At 36.3% G+C, this 20,949-nt stretch overlaps 2 protein-coding genes across 4 annotated transcripts in view; one reads left to right on the forward strand and one right to left on the reverse strand.

The window, feature by feature from the left end:
* Positions 1-20,949, reverse strand: part of LOC142848368 (aldo-keto reductase family 1 member C13-like) — a 97,147-nt gene that overhangs the window by 31,350 nt on the left and 44,848 nt on the right. The gene's annotated exons all lie outside the window — the stretch shown is intronic.
* LOC142848920 (aldo-keto reductase family 1 member C13-like) lies at positions 6,840-19,738 on the forward strand. The gene is made up of 9 exons (XM_075971084.1): positions 6,840-6,987; positions 9,800-9,967; positions 10,380-10,496; positions 11,700-11,777; positions 12,282-12,404; positions 12,858-12,967; positions 13,620-13,785; positions 17,165-17,247; positions 19,450-19,738. Exons 1-9 carry the CDS (start codon positions 6,904-6,906, stop codon positions 19,490-19,492), a joined length of 972 nt encoding a protein of 323 aa, XP_075827199.1. The 5' UTR covers positions 6,840-6,903; the 3' UTR covers positions 19,493-19,738.

A 20,949-nucleotide genomic window follows, 5' to 3' on the forward strand; every position in this document is an offset into this window, starting at 1 on the left:
AGACAGTATTGGGAGGGGCATTCAGGGACTACTGAATCTACCTCGTTTAATTTTCCACAAGCTTATACAGCCCAAAGGGGGTGGAAGGAGGCAACAGACTTCATTAGGATGACACAAGGCATAGATTTGAGTTCTCTGACCCTTAGGACAGGTGGAATGGATCTACTTCAGCACTCAAAATACTAATTAACCACGATCAAGGCCAGAATCTCTCGTTTCTGGCCACACCTGTTGTCAACAACTTTGAAAGAGCAAAAATAAGCTCAAACTCTCTGACCATCAGACAAGGTGGAATAGGCTCACATCTGTGTGTGCCTTGACAGTTGTGTGGGGAAGGAATAGTTTAACAGACTTTGAAATCACATTTTTATTAGACATAGATGTGAGAGAAAACATAATATTTATCTTTCTCCCATTATCTTCTCTGGTCCCTCTCTCTTTATATCTCTTTTTTTATAACATATTCCTTTGCTGTTTATTTTTATATGATATGATGTTATATAATATATTTAATTATTTGAAATATAGGCTCTGCATATGAGAGGAAACAAGTTTGTTTGTTTTTCTGAGTCTGTCTTATTTGCTTAATATGGCAATCTCAGTTTCATCTATTTCCCTGAAGGTGACATACTTTAATTCTTCTTTATGGCCTAATAAAACTCCACTGTGTATATTTACCATTTTTATCCTCAGTTCATCAAGCAATCTGCATGGATTGGACATACTAGTATTTCTGTGGAATGGTGACTCAAGGCTACTTCAGTATACAAACACCATTATTTCTTGATTTATCAGTGGATGTGTTATGGTATCTTGGACACATCATGTTGTCTTTTATTGTTTTAGGTCTTTTTTTGTTCTTGTGCATTTGTTAGTTTGGGTATTTTGTTTATTAGTACATCTTTTTAGTGAACAGTATACCTTGAAGACTCAATCCCCTATTTGTAACTGGACTTTTCTCTCCTGCCCACATATTCCAGTTTTGCCCACTGGCTCAGGCTTATTAATGACTAGCTCCTACAACTTAAATTAACCCATCTCTATTATTCTGTATTTTACCACTAGACTTGTGACTTGTTACTTCACATCTTGCTTCCCTGGTAGCTGCTGGCATCTCCCTGACTCTATCTTCTTTCTTCCTCTATCTCTAGATTACCCATCTAGCCATATTCTTTTCTGCCATAGGCCAAAAGCTTTTTCAATAACTAATAGTAATAAATCATATTCATATCATACAGAGGAGCAACCCATATCACCTACTACCACAATAAGCATGAAAATCAAACCAGTGTAATATGATAACATTAACTAAACACAATATAGAAACACTGAAAACCAATTAAAGACCATACCACAAAGGCCATGCCCATGGAATACATAATTAGGAAAGATAAGGAATTAAAATTATTAAAAGTACATGTAGTAATTTAATAGAATACGTAAAAAGATAAGAAAAAAAGAAATAGAAATGCCAGTTAATGTTAAAAAGAAAGAAAAAAGTAAAATTGTAGAAGGTCATAAGGATATTGATCAAAGAGCAAGAGATCTATAATTGATCAACAAGAATGTTAAGAAAAATTGATAAACTTAAGAAGATTAAAAATAAAAACATAATTTTTTAATGAAATAAATTTAAATACTTCTAAAATATAATAGTAAGAGAAATGAAGAAACTTATTAGGAAAGAAAAGACAAAGCATTCACAGGCTTCTTTCTGGGCCCTCTAAAGTTGTATTTAGCCAGGAGAAGGGGACGAGTCACTTGAAGTTGGAATCTCTTACCTTTCTAATGAGATCCAGCAGAGTCCAGCACTACTGGCTCCCTGGTAAGGTTCAGGTCAGTTACCCCAGGGTAGTGAGAGAACTTAGAAAATTTCTAATCTAAGAATTATGGAACAAGTTCACAGATGTGTTGTTCAAATTATGTTCTTAATTCTCCTTTATTTTGCTGCAAGGTTACCAGTTTATATATACATGCACAAACAAAGCTAATTCTTTGGAAATCGCAAGTAGCAGAGCTTGAGTTTCTCAGGGTCCAGAAACAGATAAGGGTTGTCCTGAGTGACACTGTCAATATCTTTATGGCTCTGGAGAAGCGAGGCTAAAAGGAAATTTAGGCAACACCTAGGAGACTGAAAGGCTGCTTTAGGAACCTTTAAATTCTAAAAGGGGGGCAGATGAGTTGGTGCATGAAACTACATTTTGAGGTGTGGTTTAATTAAACTAGGGGTAGGTGTAAGGTATGAATAGCTTTTTTAAGGGTTAGAGCTGGGGGTCAAATGAGGTCAGTAATTTATCAAGTTGGCTGTGGGAGCATTTAGGGCACTCAATCTCAAACAAGCTTGGACATCCCTTTATCTTTGAAGTTCCAAAATATGATCTATTTGAAAGACTCCTTTCATAACTAAATGTCCTGCCAAATAGAGATAATTGTAAAAGCATTGACCTCCAAGCTTTATCTTAGAGAACGGAGCCGAGATTTGACTGTGGGAATCAAGGTTTTTGATTGTGTGACTCAATTTTCTCACCGGAGGTCCCACAGATTGGAGGGAAGTCACCCAATAAGCAAAAGAGCAAGGCATGTCTTTCAGTGTGCACAGTCCTTGTAGGACAAATAGAATAGGTCCAGTTATGAAGCATGTTACTGTATGTATTATGCATATCAAAATTCTATAGATAAATGAAAAGTGCCCATAAGATTAAGATGCAACCAGGAGATTGCATATACACATTACATGAGAGTACACACTGCAATGCAGGTATTGTGGAGACACCAAGCTGCTTTAGCCAAAGTGAACAACGACTTTCAGAGTCAATGTTCTCGCAGACGTTTGATGGACAGGATTAACCTCCATCAGATAGCCATTTCTCTGATGGGTTTACATCTGAATACTAGTTGTCATCTGCTATATCTCCCTTGCTGCTGACACCTTTCCTACCGGTTAGACTTTTGTTAGGCTGGCTAAGAGCAACATGCCCACCAGTGCTTGTCCACTTCTTTTCTTTTTGGACCAGGAGCGGCCTCTACTGGCTACACCTAATATTGCAACATGGGGCCTGGCACATTCCCATTCTCAGGACGACCTAGCTTGTACACTTCAGGAATGACTAATATTCTAGGTAGGAGTTTCTCCCATTTGCAATGGGGGTGAGGGAAGTTAGCATTGCACCGACATCTGTATATAGAGATTACTGTCTATTTTCAAAGCACACTCTGCCGTAGACATGCTGCCGGAGGGATGAGGTGAAGAAGTCAAATGCTTGGCTGGTGCTTAATTGTTCTCAGTCCCATTAATAGTGTACCTCAACTCACATAGGAGGCTGAAGAGGCTGGCCACCTGGTGATGTAAGGTTGGGTTTATAGCACACATAGATAAGGTGATGTGGTTAGCTGCTAGCTACTGAGAATGAGGTTGAGTTCTATGGCCTTCAGTGTCTGAGCCAGATCTTCCACTTGAATTTTCAGCTGCTGACACCTGTTTTGCCTTTTCTCTGTGACTAACTCCTTCGCCCATCTCACCCAGGATTCAGGTTTCCTAAACTGAGATTGTTTATGCTATTAGGCACCCAAGGATGTCTCAATATTAAATAACAGATTCACTATCATGATGGTTGCTGACCAAAATCATCATATCAGAGAAGTAATGGTCTTTCCAGAATTCATAACTGGATTCAAAGATTTCAGAAGCTGTGGGCTTTTCCCTTAGCAAGATTGTCAGTCTCTTTTATCTGACAGTGAGTCTAACATCTGACAGTGACTGTGTCTTTTCTCTCACTAGGAATTTGCCTGGTGATTACAGCAGTGAATTCTGTAACCTCAGACATCCTGTGGGTACCATACTTTAGTCTGCCCATGGTTCTTAGGTGTCCTGTTACCGTATTATCTGCTGTGTGGCTGTCAATGTCCTTCTAATCTTTCTCTCTTGGGAAGAGAGCATATTCTCCATTGTCAGACTCTCCCTATTCCCACGTCACACGTAGATGATTTCTGAGTTTCTGTTTTAGACAGGGAGTCTCAGAATTAGACTTGCATATCCCAGATATGCAATCCTTTTTAAAGAATGGATGAAACTGACATCTATACATGGCATCTGTAATTAGTATGGCAAGTAAATATGAGTTATATAAATATAAGCATCTAGGAAACTACCAAGAAGGCTTTATTTCAATTGTAGATACAAATGGAAATCTGAAGAGATTTGTGTGTTATTTGCAGAATAATACCAGAATATTTTGACTTAAAACATCAAATTTTATTTGGCTTTCATTATTTAATCTCCAGATAAAAATCTAAAGAAGACAAATTGATTATTTAACAGAAATAATAAGATAAATATATATATGTTGTTATATAAATCTCACTAACATAGATGTTTAACCCAGTTGTGCTCCAGGAGGCATATAAAAAAGAAAGTCCATAGGAGAAAAGTTATATAGGTTAAGTTGTTTATTATCAAAAGGTTATTTATATATTTTTCCTATTTTTTAACTTTATAGCAAGTTGACATTCATAGTAATTGATCTATTCATACCAAAGTTTTAAAGCAAAACCCCTAGCTTAAAATATTTATGATTTATTATAATAGATGTTTAATCATTTATCTTAAAATATTCATAACTTAATAGACATAATGATTGTTTAAATTTCTATTTGGGTTGAAATATTTTTAATGCTCATTTTTTATTACTCGCATTAAATTGAGGTATTATATAAGTGGGTCGTACTTGTCTACCAGGCAAAATGAAAACTTATTTATGGTCATTGATGCTCTTTAAAAAAACTAGTAAGAAATTTAGAAAATTCTTACAATTTCAAACATTTTAAATTTAGCTCCAAGTAAATAAATAAATAAATTCATAATTACAGTGCTAACTTTTACCAAATCTTTGTATTTTTTATAGTAGTCTATTATTCAAAGAATGCAAAACTAAAACTGTTTTGTTAGCTGGTATCATCCTCTTAAAATTGTTAAGAATCCCTTCTCAATAAGCACATGTCTGTTTACCCACCACCACTATCTGCGTATCTTCATGGAGTCCTGAGTTGCCCCAGCTGCAATGATTCCTATTCCTGATTATTACTTGTAACTGAATAAACAATAAAGTCAATTCTATATCATCTACTAAAATTCAACAGTTTCAATATGCAACAAAACTCTTTCTGTATATTGAGACTGAGTAACCTTTGAAAGAGTTTCTGGAAAATTCAATAATACCTTGAGCTTAGCAGATAATTTTGACGTTTGGACAGAACCATAAGGACTTTGAGCCAACTTACTTAAATTTCTTGATTTGTAACCTGCCTTTCCTCACTTGGCTTACTTGAATCAGGATAGAATGTAGGAGCTACAGATATTAGTGTTCCCCATATATTGTGAGGAAGAATCTAGTTATTTCTTCCTCTTTTATTCCTAATTTGAATTCTCTTGCCTTTGGGATGTTTGATGTTAATCTTTTCCCCCAAAATTCTGTAAGCTCTTTGCCAATGTTCATTTTCTGCCCACAACGAGTCAATTTCATCATAAGAAAAAAGTACTACGATTTCTGATGGGTCTGTTTCTTCAATTCAGAACACTTCCAAGTAAATTTCTATTATCTTCTTTGCTTACATGGTACAAATATCCATTCTAAGATGTTATCTTCCCTCTGATAAAATCTCTGTGGGTTAAATCATAGAAGGTTAAAAACCAGAATGCAATCAAACTCTGGATCCGAATGATCCACATGTATCCTGTAATTTATTTTCCAACAAAGCCAATTCTCCCTCATCTTCAGCTGATAATTCTCTGAGACTATTTAAGTCCTGTCACCTTTCAAAGTTTGGAACAAATTAATTATTTCTGGATTTGTTACTCCAATAGTGGGTTGTAGACAGGCAATGTCCAAGTAGTCTGTGAAAGTCATTAAGAATCTGCAGCTAATCTTTCTTAATTTGCACATTTTGGGATTGAATTTTTATCTAGATCCATTTTATATCCTTAGCATTTAATAAAATCTCCTCCTTGTAATTTTTTAGGACCAATTTGTAATTCCCAACAATTCAAAATTTTCTTTAATTCTTCAAATATTTTCTCTACGGTATCTATTCGAATCTGTTAGTAACATGTCATCCATATAATGGTAAACTATAGATTGAGGAAACTGCTTGCATATCATTTTCAATGGCTCACATACCCTATATTGGCACAGGGTGGGGGTATTTAGCATTTCCTCTGAGAGAGTCAACCAGTAGGGGCACACACATTTATCCTAGAATTTGAGAAGCAGAGGCATGGACCTCTGTGAGTTCAAGGCTAACCTGGATACATGAGATTGATGCAAACTAAAAAAGAAAAGAGGCAAGTGGTGGTGGTTCACACTATTAATCTCAGCACCGGAAGTGATAAGGCTGGGTGGAAAGAAAAACGCTGGCTGAGGTTTCAGTCTGAAGTTTCGTAGAATCAGTATTCAGTCTTAGGACTTGCAGAGATAGGGTACCCCATTTGGTCTCAGGATTTCATGGAGGTAGGACTAGTGGCTGGGTGCTCTCCTTTCTCTGATAATTCAGCTTTCATCCCTTCAATTCTGACTCCAGGTTTTTATTGTTAAGATCAACTAGAAATCATGCTACAACTGCCTCCTCCTTTCTGCTGCCTGACCATTAGACAGTCAATAGTGGGGCATAAACAGTAGGCACATAGCAGTATTTTTTAACCATTGCTCAGACAATAGTACTAGTTAATCATTTCCTAGGGAGTAGAAATGGTTAAAGTTTGACAGGATGTAGGAATGGCTAACCACCAGAATGGGAGTGCCACTAGTTAGTCTCTAGACAGGAAGGTGATATATGATGTTTCCCAACTTCCACTTTAGGGCAGCAGCACCAGAAGATTCAGGACGTGCTTAGGCAGAGGATTGACAAGCCATGAGTTCCAAACAGCAGTTTGTCAAACTAAACGATGGCCACTTCATTCCTGCCTTGGGTTTTGGCACCTATAAACCCCAAGAGGTAAGAATGCATGGTTCTCAGTATTTCCAGGCTAGCTATTCCACGTACAAGAAGGCAGATAGTGAGGCTTGGCCTACATCAGGGCTTGATTGAGTCCCAACCTGTTTATTATTCCTGTTAAATGGATGTTGTTGCACTGGTTGCAACTGGTGGCTGTGGGTAGGAGACTAATCTGTTTTCCTGATAGGCTGAGTCAGAATTCTGTCAGAATAGGGTCTTCTGCATGCTTGCACTTCTGCTTGTGAGCCAGCAGGAAGGAAGGCTTAATGGAGAACAAAGGGAAGGCCTAACTGTCAGAACATTTTTTTTCTGATGATGGGTGTTAGTGTTGTGTATGATGGAGCTGCAGGGTACATGCCTCAGAGGCATTGGAACATTTACTATAATTTAATCAGGGACTCCAGGGGTAGAAAGAATTCTTTTTTATGTTCCCTGGTTTTTCTTGCTGGAGGCTAGGCTCTCTGGTCTGAGCAGAATGTGGCTTTTTTTTCCCCCTTAGATTTGCTCTTCTGGTCCAGACCTGCCTGTGAATTTAATGTTCTTGTTTGGGGCCTGTCAGCTCTAAGAGTGAACTTGAAATGAAGCTTCTGCCTGTAGTTCCAGGCTTAAAGGGACATATCCACGACCTAACAATTGTGGGCACTATGCTCTTCCTATGTCTATGTTTCTCAGCTGGAAAGCAGAGAAGAAAGTCACCATATTTCCTATCAGTGCTCCTAGTTGCAGTGAGGGCGACTTCTCTGTTTATGTCTACAATCCACAGCATGATAGTTCCTCTCAAGAAGGCAAGGTCCATGGAAGTCAGTGCGATAATTCGGGGTGTCTCCCTGTAGTAATATATGAAACAATTATTTGAGCACCATTTCACTTTGTTTTGGGGTTGCCTTCTGCACCACGCAGTGGATGCTGCACTAGAACCAAGTAATGTCCCCATGTACAAATTCTGAACTGAAGGAAACTTACTGAAATTTACAATATATCCTTATGATTGGGGGAAGGTAGACCTAGTAACGATAAGTGTAAATTCTTGGTCTTCATTAATGCATGTTGGGTTTACAGAATGGTGGTCCCCAGAACTGAAACTATCAAGGTATAGTTTCTTAACCTAAAGGGAATTTCTTGTATGTAAATTTCCAGAATCTTTTAAATTCTGGGACAATAGACCACTTGCCTTAATATCAAATTCATACATATCCTTCCTATTAGATTCATGCATATTTACAAAGATAAATCTGGAGATATATATAGGATTTGTTACTTTTGCAAAGTGGCAGAAAGAAAAACAACAACAGGTCTCAAGGCTCCTGTTAAATCATCAGTGTTGCTACCTCACAGAGTGATTCTTATTCTTAGCTAAGTCAGAGCCAGTATTCAGAGAAGGTGGTCCAATCTAGAATTTCACTCACTGTGTTTTTTTATGAAAGAAAACTGTAGAAATGACTAAAATAATCAAAAGCAGCAGTCTAATTTCCTTTTTTATTCCTTTGTATATTTGTATGACTATATGTGTTTGTTTATTTGTGTATGCCCGAGGTCAAAGTCTTCCTCAATTCCTCCTTATTTTTGTGAGGTAGGGTGTCCTACTGAGTCTAGAACTCAGTGATTCAGCTGGAAGGCAACCCAGTGACATCCTAGGATCACCCTGAATTTGTTTCCCCAGGAACTGGGATTATACGTGTGTGCCACCATGCCACACTTGGTTTTTACATGAGGGCTGGGGTCTGAACTAAGATTCTGAGAGTTGTTAATAAACACTTTATTGATTGAGATATCTTCTCAGTCCATACCTCAAATTCTGTAATAAAAGAACTGTCATATCTTCATCCAAATCTCACAGTTGAGGCAGTGATTTTAGATTTGTTTCCAGTCAAATCTTTTTGTTTGTTTGTTTTTCCAGACAGGGTTTCTCTGCAGCTTTTGGAATCTGTGCTGGAACTAGCTCTTGTAGACCAAGCTGGCCTCGAACTCACAGAGATCCTCCTGCCTCTGTCTCCCAAGTGCTGGGAATAAAGGCATGTGCCACCAATTCTTGGCCAGTCAAATCTTTTTAAAGCAAATATCTTTGGAGGGAAGGGCTGACTCCCCAGGTGAATAATACCCAACATGACGTAGGAAATTTATTTTTAATGAGAACATATTCATAGGGTAGATTTTCATTTTCCTGAAAGTATTTAGGTATGTCAGATAAAGATAATGGATATGCAGAAAGACAAACCGAGGATACCATTCTCTGTTCAACGTCATATTATTAACTTAGCCTTGCTTACTATCTGAGATCTTTGCTTTCTCATCCTTTTCGGGTAGTGTCTTAGTTGGAGTTAAAGAGGAGTGTGTATGTAATTGTGCTTTGTCCCAAGTAGACATTCTTGTGCTCATTTTGCTTAGTAACCCCACTACATGAATGAAGTGTGACTTTCAAGCAAATATTTGAACCCCGTGTGAGCTTGCCATTCACCAGTGCCACGATTGTGTGGGTATAAAGAGGTTCTTGGATATGAAAATCTTACTCTTAGTTAGGAAAGAGACTCCAAGAAAATGGATTGTGGCTCCTTGCCTCAAGTGTGGGAAGAAAAACAAGCAAACATGGAACCTGTGGAGATGTTTATTTTTCTGTGTTATTTATCATATTTCTTCAGTATTCATTCATCTTACAGAATAAAACGTAGGAATTCAAAGAGCAGGGGACTAGGCTTTTGCTTTGTGGTCTGAGGATGACCTTAAAAAAAAAAATTCTTTCTTGTCTTGCACAGTCCAATCTAAGCTCACTCAGAACATGCATCTCTAAATACCTCTTTTTTTTTTGTTCCTGTAGGTTCACAAGAGCAAGTCACTGGAGGCTGCCAACTTAGCTATAGGTGTTGGGTTCCGCCATATTGATACTGCTTATGCATATCAAGTGGAAGAGGAGATAGGACAGGCCATTCAAAGCAATATTAAAGCTGGTGTTATAAAGAGAGAAGACATGTTCATTACTACAAAGGTAGAGTTTTTATACCATGCAAGAGGGCAAATTATTGAATTATATATATAAAGAAGTTAAATTGATATTATTTGACCAGAAGATGGTTAAAGGTGTCATTTGTATAAATGGGTGAGTGAAAGTAATGGTAGATTATAATCTTTAGGAAATTAATTTAGTTATTAGACGTTATTAGTAGTATGTGTTTTATTTCTTGAGTAACTCTTTTTCATTGTTTAATAAATGAGCTAACAATAACAAAAACATGTAACTGAGTTTACATTGTTATGCATGAGTAACATAAATCCCGTTTTAAAAATGAATGATTACAACTTTCCTTCAAGTAAAAAAATAGTTCAGTATTAGGATAAATAAGTTGCATGTTTGGGCAGTCTATTAAATAATCACAACTTTCATTCCTCAACTTCTGTAGCTCTGGTGTACTTGCTTTCGGCCAGAGCTGGTCCAGCCTGCTTTGGAAAAATCACTGAAGAATCTTCAACTGGACTATGTTGACCTTTACATTATGCACTACCCAGTGCCAATGAAGGTAGTGATTTCTTTGTCAAATGTACATATGTTTTTATGGGGGCGTGGATATCATTTTTATGAATGGTTGAGGCAAGTTTCTATTATAATTTCATATAAATTTATGATAATAAACATTCGAGTAGGTTCCACAAAGTGCTTACTGGATTATGAAATGAGGTACCCGAGAAATGGCCAGAATCACAGATTAGAAGTAACTTCCAGAAAACATGCCTTTGCACATATTTTACATTTGTGTCACTAGATATTTGCTTGGGTCTTGCCCATATTTTATTTTATTTTATTTTTAGTGGCAAAGGTAGCCAAAGAGAGTTTCAGCTTCAAGGTCTTGGCACATTGTGGCTTCTCTGCATCTTTTCTTATCACAATAAATCTTGCACACAGTCCTGATTGGCCATCCTTGGCTCATATGCCTGCCCGTGTGCCTACAGGCATTCATATCTATTATTTATCTTTGGGCAGGATTGATATAAATTCTTGTTGGTGGTCAAGTACATGCAATGACTGTGTTTCCCAGTGAATATGAAACATTTTTTTAACAAAAGAATGAGTAGACAAAAGAATATAGGTCAACTAGGAGAGCTCAGTTTGTTGTTTAAAAATATTATTTAGATTCAAGAATTGTGTATGTGTGTATGTGTCTGTGTTTGTATAAAATAAAAATTAAAGAAAGAGAGGCCATCAATTTGAGAGGCAGCAGAAGTATACATAGGATGTGTTAGACTGAAAATAAGAAGAAAATTATAAGAAATAAATTTTTTAATTATTCCTATAGATAACATAACAGAGTACAGCAAAACAGGTCTCCTAAAGAAAAGTTTTGCACCTCCTCATATCTATCACTTGTAAATTCTGTGTCAAAGATAATGCTTCACTTCCTCTATGTTTGCTTACTGTCTTATTTCCAAGATAGTCCTTATTTTTTGAAAACATTATTAGTTTAATGTATTCACATGTTTTATTTGTATGTCTGTGCAGTACTGTCTTTGGAGACCACAAGATGGCACTAGGCCCCATGGTCTTGCTTACAAATTGTTCTGACCAACCATGCAGGTGCTGGCAATTGAACCCAGGTCCTCTGAAAGAGAAGCCAGTGCTTAATCACTAAGCTATTTGTCAGCCTCCTCCTGGATGTTCTTAAAAACATTACTAGAGGTGAGACATGCATTTTGTGAGATTTCTTTAACAAACACTTCTCTTCCAGCCAGGGGATAGTGATTTTCCAGTAGATGAAAAAGGGAAAGTGGTACTGGACACAGTGGATTTCTGTGCCACGTGGAAGGTGAGTACTTTTCAAAAAGATAATAAATCAAGCAGAGGAGGGAGAATCAGAGCATTTTCCCATAGGTATAGTAATTGATTTATATGCATACATATTTGCTGGAATAAAAGGGGTGGAATGCATTACTAAAATGTAAGGGAGGAAAAGTGAAGAAGTAGTCAGGATAATAGGAAAATGTGTTATTTTGCCACCTTATGTAGTAGCTTCCTCAATTTACTAATGGTGTCACAAAAGCTCCTCCTTGGCAGATACCACATTAACCATTATCATCATTATCTCGACTTCTTCATATTTAAGTCCTATGATCACTTGGGCAATTCATTCCTCCCCATCTTTTTTACTGTGTATTATTAAATTTAGGGCCTTTTACCCACAGGTAAGTATTCTAATACTGAACTACATGTCTAGCTCTTGACAGTTTTCTTTGTAACTGCTCCAACTTCTCTTTATACTGATGTAGTGAATTGCAAGTATGACATTTCATAACCCCTTTCTCATCACCAGGAATTGGAGAAGTGTAAGGATGCAGGATTGGTCAAGTCTATTGGAGTGTCCAACTTTAACCACAAGCAGTTAGAGAGAATCCTGAATATTCCAGGGCTTAAGTACAAGCCTGTCTGCAATCAGGTAAGGATTCTCATTCATCCCATCTCTCATGCTTTTCCTCACCCTGTACTACTGACACTGTTCATTTGTCCTCTGCCCAAGTGATTTTCATATGTGGAAAAGAAGATTCTGAGAGCAGTGCCATGGTTGAAAAGACATGGGGGATTCTAAACTTTATCTTGTACTCTTAAGTATTGATAAGAATAGGGACAGACTATATAGTAGCCCACTTATGGAGAAAGTATAAATTTAAAGCTGATCCGCAGGCAGAAGCTGAGGGCAGAGGAATTTATTTCCCCTTGAATTGAGGGTACTGAGTAGCCATAGGAAACTTCGCTGGAAAATTGAGCTAAAAAATCACTCTGTTAACAGGAATTATGTGGAGCTTAGCTACTTTTTTCTGTCTTTAAACACTTTTATTTGTCTTAATTTGAGCATTTGGTATAATCTTATCTCTATCATATTCTTTCACAGGTTGAATGCCATCTGTATTTAAACCAGAGTAAGCTGCTGGATTACTGCAAATCAAAAGACATTGTTCTGGTTGCTTATGGTGCCCTGGGAACCCAACGATATAAAGAATGGTAATAAGATGAAGCATATGCATGAAGCAAGACTGTCAATTAGCATCACACTAGTCAGCTGTTAGGTAGAGAGAGCTGTCTTTAGAAGCTCCAAGTGAAGCAGAAGCTGGGAGCTCAGGGACTTCTGTGTAGCCCTGGAGTCTTTTTTTTTTTTTTTTTGTCTTCTGATTGCTCTAATATAATGCTACGACAAGAACAACTTCACGGAGAAAGTGTTGACTATAGTTCACAATTCCAGGGTAGAGAACATAACAGCAGCCAAGACAGGGTGTCAGAAGCTCGAAGCAGGTGGTCCCTTCACTTTGCAATCAAGAAGCAGAGAATCACAAATGGACATTAATAATGTGATTTGTTTTATTTATACAGTCCATGATCTCTTGCTTGCTCGCACCCATAATTAAAATAGGTTTTCCTATATCAATTTTCATAATAAGATAATCTCTCCCAATCATTCTAGAGGCCGATCTTTCTGGTGATCCTAGACTTTATCCAATTGATAATTATATATATATATATATATATATATATATATATATATATATATATATATAACCATTATGACTAGTCTAGAAAGCACTCTCTATTTTGTTTTGCAGCACCACAACCAATCCAAATCCTTGGCATCTTGAACTTATTTCTGCTTTCCTACTAGGGTGGATCAGAACTCTCCAGTTCTCTTGCATGATCCAGGTCTCTGTGATGTGGCCAAAAAGAACAAGCGAAGCCCCGCCCTGGTTGCTCTGCGATACCTGCTTCAGCGTGGGGTTGTGCCCCTGGCCCAGAGTTTCAAAGAAAATGAGATGAAAGAGAATTTGCAGGTGATGAGCTCTGTTCCATGTGGTTGTTACTTAAAATCTTTTATATGCTTTTGGGTTGTTATGTAGAATCTTCGCATGCTTTCTTCCTTTAAATCTTTGTGAACTTTTTTGTGATGAAACCTATATTTCTAGCATTTTGTGTACATATGAACTTTCAGGTGCATGAGAAATGTATTGTCTATGACATAAACAGCATGACTTTACAGAGTTAGTGTTGGAAAAGATTTAGATTTTGCTTTGCCTTGTCAGCCAAGTATTGCATACATCTCTTCATTGACCTTTATATTCTGAAATGAGGGATCTGGACTGAGTAAATTTGATTCTAGACACTTCTATGGTTTTAATTTTATTTCATTGCATGCTCCGATATTCTAATATATGCTCACATACTGATTAATTGTAAATTTACTTTTCTCCTTACCAACATTGATTCTTTTCAAAATTTCAAATATACTTTATTATACTATAAAATTTTGATAATTATGAAAGAATGCCGGGTGGTGGTGGCACAACACTTTAATCCCAGCACTCAGAAGGCAGAGGCAGGCATATCTCTGTGAGTTCGAGGCCAGCCTGTGCTACATGAGCTAGTTCTAGGACAGGCTACAAAACTACGGAGAAACCCTGTCTCGAAAACCAACCAACAAAACAAACAAAAACAAAAAAGAAAAAAATGATTACTAAAGAAACAATTCTTAATTAGAATTTTATTTTGAATAACATTTATTTACCTTAGTGTTCTTCAATTTAAAAGTTTGCTTTGCTTTAGCCTGAACTCAGTGAAAATAATCAGTCTATGCTAAGTTGCTTCACATTTATTTAAGAAACAATTGTGCATTTTTCAGGCCTCTTAAGCTCAGTAGACTGATTGAGCTTTTCCTCAGTTCCATATAGGTTTCATAAAACTGACAAATTTTCCACGTTTTACCTCTACATTTAGCGGTGTCTGAGTTTCTGTCCTGCCCAGTTCCCACAATCGTTAAGTCCTGAAGAAATCACACACAGGTCTACATTAACTATAATCTGATTGGCCCATTAGCTTAGGCTTCTTATTAATTCTTATAACTTATATTAGCCCATTATTCTTGTCTATGTTAGTCATGTGGCTTGGTACCTTTTTCGGTGAGGCAGTTACATGTTGCTTGCTCTGTGTCTTGGTCAGGAAAACAGACCAAGCTTTTCTCTTCCCGGAATTCTCCTGTTCTCATTGACTTGCCTCTAATTCCTGTCTGGTTGTTCAACCTATAATTCCTGCCTGGCTATTGGCAAATCCGTATTTATTTAAAATATAATTGACTGGATAAGATCATTGCTCCACAGCACTTAATCCTCTTTAAAAAAAAAAACAACAAGAACTCTGAATCTAATATCCTTTGTTTACTTTTTCTCCTGACCACTAGCCATAACAACTTTTAACCAACATTCTAAACAAAGGAAAATATCTATACTCCATTTTTTGGGAATGTGGGCGTAGTTTTCCATGCTACTTCCTGCTGTTTGGGGACACCAATAATCTTATGGGGACCTAAAGAAAATTTAGAATTATGATCAAGTTCTGACTGGAGTTTCCTGTGATGTTTGTTCATCTCAAGCAGCAGTCTTAAATCTCTTCTGGATGTAGAACTCAGACATCTGGGCTATCTCTTTCTATTGGAGATTTCTAGGGTGGTCTTCCTTGATCAATCTTTATTTTTCTTAACTCAGAATAAATCCATAGCCTCTCATTTTCTATGGAAACAAAAGCAAAACCTCTTCTCCAAATATCATATTTTTTACTTCAGTTTTGAAGTCAAGGTATTTCAAAATATTTATCTTGGATTCATTTAGCAGCATTTATAAACAAATATATTTTGGCAGCTGTTGCTCCTTCTTCAGCATTCAAACAATTCAAAGAGAATATAATAACATACAGTATACAGACTCTCTGTGTATTCTTCATCTTTACATGGCTTTATTTTAACCTTTATTTATTTTATTTTTACTTTTAATTTTTGGCTTTTTGAGACAGGTTCTCTATGTATCTTTGGCTGTCCTGGAACTCCCTCTGTAGATCAGGCTGTCTGTGAACTCACAGAGATCCACCTGCTTCTGCCTCTCAAGTGCTGGGATTAAAGTTGTGTGCCACTACACCTTGAACATAGAGGTCAGTCTACCTCTGCCACCCAAGTATTGGGACTGAAGGTGTGTGCCACCACACCGAACTACTCTCCTTTTTTAATTTAAGGACTTCAACCTCTAGCCTGCATATATTTTTTAATATACTGTAAACCATTTAGAGGTTTTCTTTATCTTTGACTCTCTCTTTACTGTATATCTCTCTTTTTCTAATGACATGAGTATTTAATTTGCTAAGTGATATGGCTAAGGTTAAAGTCATGGCTTTATCCAGCCATGATCCTTGACCTTTTGAGATTTCAGGCTCATGGCAGAGGTACCTGCCAGAGCCAAGTTTATTGCCAAAACTCTATGACACTGGCATCAAGTGTTCCCTGGCATCAAGCAATCTGCAGCAAATCACACTCAAATGATCTGTAGCCAGACCTCCTGTCTGAAAGCGTCAGAGTTTGTGCTGGCAGGGTTGCCCAGAAAGCCAACATTTTAAAATGGCATAGCTTTTTTTCCTGCTATGACTGAAAACGAAAAAGCATGCAGTCAGCTTGTCATCAACACCATTTAAGTATTTTGTGGTAGGACCTCGTAAAAGAACTGCAAGTTTTTACAGCTAAAGCTAAGTCAGGAAGCCTCTCTTAAATGAGAGTGTTTGCCACTAGCAACCAGAGCCCACCTGAGAAAATGCTGCTATCAATAAGCTGTGATGAACTCTACCCTTTTCTGTCTAGACTGACATCCCAAACTCTCTCAGGCTTTATGTAGATGCAGTTGTTCACATGTTTAGCAAAAATCATTTTGAAGTTAAAGTGTCTCAAATTTTAGAATTTGGACAAATCTTTACATACATTATGTTGAAAGAGCAATTGTTTACATTTAATGATTCATTGATGGATTATAAAATGTAACTCTCCATGCAAATTGCTGTTTGTTTGATGTATTTCAAAATATTTCTCTAGATTTCTTGGAAACTACTTACATGCTGCTGTGGTCTTTAATGTGATGTTAAGTGAATTGTTTTTGTTTGATTATTTCTTTTTTGTTTTGCTTTTTTCTCAAAATGACTATGAAATTTCCTTTTGTCTATAGCATTGTACAAATTTACTATATCTCAAAACAGTTTTCTTTCATTATTACTTGCTATTTATTAACCATGAATGCTTTAGTAAACAATGTTCACCATTTTTAAGTGCGTACATACTAACCACATTGCTTTTGAGGCATAAACTCTGATTCATTCAAATGCTAAAACCCTTGTATTTTCCTTAAGGTTTTTGAATTCCAGTTGTCTCCTGAGGATATGAAAACCCTAGATGGCCTGAACAAAAATTTTCGATATCTTGCAGCTGAGTTGTAAGTAATGTTGATAAACACCTCACCTCAGTTTATTTCATGTCCAAGTCTCTGCCTCCCTCATACATCCATGATGATTCAGACACCAAATATCCTAGTTGTCTGTATCAAGTTCCCCATGGAGATTGTTAATACAACATTTATTTCTGCTTTTTTTGAAAATGTGAATTTGCTGTTTTAAAACATGGAGAAGGTTTTGAATTAAGTAAGAAAAAAACCTTTAGAGAAAAGCACTACTGCATGAGAGAATTAATAACTAGTTAACAATCTTTAGTTTTCTTTCCTGCTCTATAGTTAAAAAATTTGATAGTAGAAATAGGTTATAAATTACAAAGACTGCATAGGTACTTATAGGTGCACTATCTATCTATCTATCTATCTATCTATCTATCTATCATCTATCTATCTATCATCTATCTATCTATCTATCTATCTATCTATCTATCTATCTACCATTTATCTATATCTTCTCTTGCTGGAATCTTATTTCTCAATATTAATAAATATGATGAGGTTTTAAGGAGGTTTAGAAAAATCTACAATGCCATGTAATTTGGTATATATATAAGCATTATTAAGATTTTTGTTAGTATACAGCAGAATAAAGTAAATGAAAATATACAACTCAATGAGAGAATCATTGCTGTAAATAATGGGTAATTCTTTTCACACCTTAATAATTAATTATTATTATTATTATTTGAATTTTTCGAGACAGGGTTTCTTCGTAGCTTTTGGTTCCTGCCCTGGAACTAGCTCTTGTAGACCAGGCTGACTTCGTACTCACAGAGATCCACCTGCCTCTGCCTCCCGAGTGCTGGGATTAAAGGCGTGCACCACCACCGCCCGGCCAATAATTAATTATTTTTATCAATGCATATTTTGAAATGTATTTATATAGAGATGTCTAAAAATTATACAGTTAGCTGCTTGAATGGGAGACCATCTTATTAATTCTCTTACTGAACCTAATACATTGCTTTTTAATTGATTGACAGTGAGTGAATAATTAATGAATTACTAATAATTGAATGGAAGTGAAAATAGTAGACATAAATGATATTTTAATGCATATTAAGATGTTTTCATGTTGATCATTGTGTACAGTTACCTTGAACTAAAGGTGACTTATGACTTTCTCCTTTCTCAGGAGACTAATGTTAGGAAGGATTTTAGCTCTTCATTGATTGATTCATAGAAGAAGCTAAGGGAGATGAATATTAGTTAACACAGGTCTGTTCTAGGTTAAGGGACATAATTGGAAAATAATTTATAAATTATATTTTTAAAACATTTCTTATACATGCTTGTAAATGACTGCAAGAATATCACCTTCTACAACTCATCAGGGAACAAAATTATTGACTTTCACCTTAATGGTGTCTTCCTAGATGTCACAATTTACATTGTAGGAATTGATCAAACAGTGTGTGTTTGCTTTTATTTCCTATTTTAGTTTTGCTGACCACACTGAATAACCATTTTTCTGAGAAATATTGACACGGGGAGGGGGGCTGGCATTCACTCCAGGATCTATCCAAGATGCATGAACTTGCCTTTCGGAGTCCATTCTCTATGGTCGGATACCTTGCTCAGCCTTGATATGAGGGCTTGGTCCTGCCTCAAGTTGCTATGCCAGGCCTTCTTGACTCCCAAAGTAAGGCCTTAACCCCCCTGAGGAGTGGATGGGAAATGGCAATGAGGGTAGGTGAGAGACAGGACAAAGGGAGGGATTGGAAGAACAACCAGGGTTGGTATGTAAAATGAAATGTAATGTTAATTAAAATTAAGAAAAAAGAAAATTTAAAAATACTAAAATTATGAATAAAAATTAAGCATCAGAACCAATAAAGAAAAAAAGAGAAGAAAAAAAATACTTGAACACTTAGATTTGAGTATCATTGCCAAAATTGTAATTACTTACACATAAGTGTTTTTGTTTGTTTGCTTGTTTGTTTTTATTTTGAGAGAACATAAAGATTTGGATATGTTTCAAATAACATGCAACTAAAAATAAAATATTTTGTTCTCTGTAATAAAGAAATGGATTTCAACAACAAAAACAAAAGGAATATCACCTTATGCAACTAATCAGGGAATAAAACAATTAACTTTCTCCTCGATAGTGACTTCTTAAATGCCACAGTTTACATTGTAAAGATGAATCAAACAGTGTGTGTTTGCTTTTATTTCCTATTTCAGTTTGATCGGCCACCCCGAATATCCATTTTCGGAGGAATATTAATGTGGGGACCTAGTCATGACTGCCTGAAGTCACTGTGGGCAGTGATGTTGGTGATGTGACCCAGATGCTCTTTGGAGGATGCCTCATTTCCGGTCAACCTAAACTGCTTCTTACCAACTCTCACATTCAACTGAAGCTGGAGTTGAATTAAAAAGGGATTTAATTTGAATAAAATTTAATTTACATTGAATAAAAGGGATTTAATTTTCATGATGCCTCAAAATAAATATAACATTTTCTTCTCAAAAGATACATTTGTTTCTTTTTTAATGAATCATTATGGCACAAAACTGGTTTTGTTGGAAGTCTGTGGATGGTGTTTGGAGATGATGATTTCCATTTTATAAACCTTTCAGACTTGGGGTAGGTGGTTGTTCCAGGCCAAAGAATGACTGTTAGCAGTTGTCTGTAAGTCAAAGGTCCTCTAGCCCTAAGTCAACAAGAAAACCCTGCACACATTCGGTGCTTGTCAGTCTGGAAGATGAGACACACATAGGAAGTTTGACCAACAATTCCCAGGTTCTGTCTAGTTGTTTAGCATTAGAGTCTTGGAACTGGAGAGTGAAGCATTTCTGAAATAGGTTAGGCTAAAGAGGGGACATGAGAACCAGCCTAGTAGGACCTTTAAACTCAGGATGGGAGACTTCAGTTGATCATAGGTTTTCCAAAAACAATGACAAGTTTGCTTTTTTCAGAACTTTTTTCTTTTTCTTTTCTTCCTTCCTTTCTTTTTTTATTAAAAAATATAATCACATCTTGAAATCAAAAGGAAGTTTTCACAAATTTAATCCATTGAAATGGCAGAGAGTTATTCCTAGAACTATTTTTTTAAAAAATAAAAACAGAACCAATTTTAATTTTAATACATTTATAAATACTTATCAAAATTGTGATGCATTGATAAATGTGATCTATGAATGCCTGAAAATGTAGTGTGTAAAGATGTTAACACCATGTTGGACAAGCAAACACCAAGCTTTCCCATGGAAACATCAGAAACACCATGTAACCTAGGCTAACTGACAGATAGGCTCTGCTAAGTGGTCAGCTATCTACAGAAACCAAGCAAAGAGGCAACAATTAGTAACAACAGGATCTCCAAATAGGTAGTTTTACTGTGTTTTATATATCACACTGGGAAGAACTACCTGCCTGGTACCATGTTTCTCGGCATGTAGGTGGCATCAACAGTTACCATTTAATTTTTAATTCAAAAATTTTAATTCAAAACAGTTGTAGCAACTGATCATATAGGTCCCAATATACCACATATGTGATTTTTATTTCATATTTCCATTCTCACATGAAGCCTAACTTCATAAATAGCAGTTGGCATTAGCTAGCAAGTTTCCCACAGAATCTTTATGTACCATAAAAGATAAATTTTGTTTTCTTTGCATTTCAACAACTGATTAAATGATAACAAACAGCCTTTTCTCAATGCTTAGAAAGTTGAC

The sequence above is a fragment of the Microtus pennsylvanicus genome, chromosome 4 (genome assembly GCF_037038515.1).
Source record: "Microtus pennsylvanicus isolate mMicPen1 chromosome 4, mMicPen1.hap1, whole genome shotgun sequence".
Classification (NCBI taxonomy): Eukaryota; Metazoa; Chordata; class Mammalia; order Rodentia; family Cricetidae; genus Microtus; species Microtus pennsylvanicus.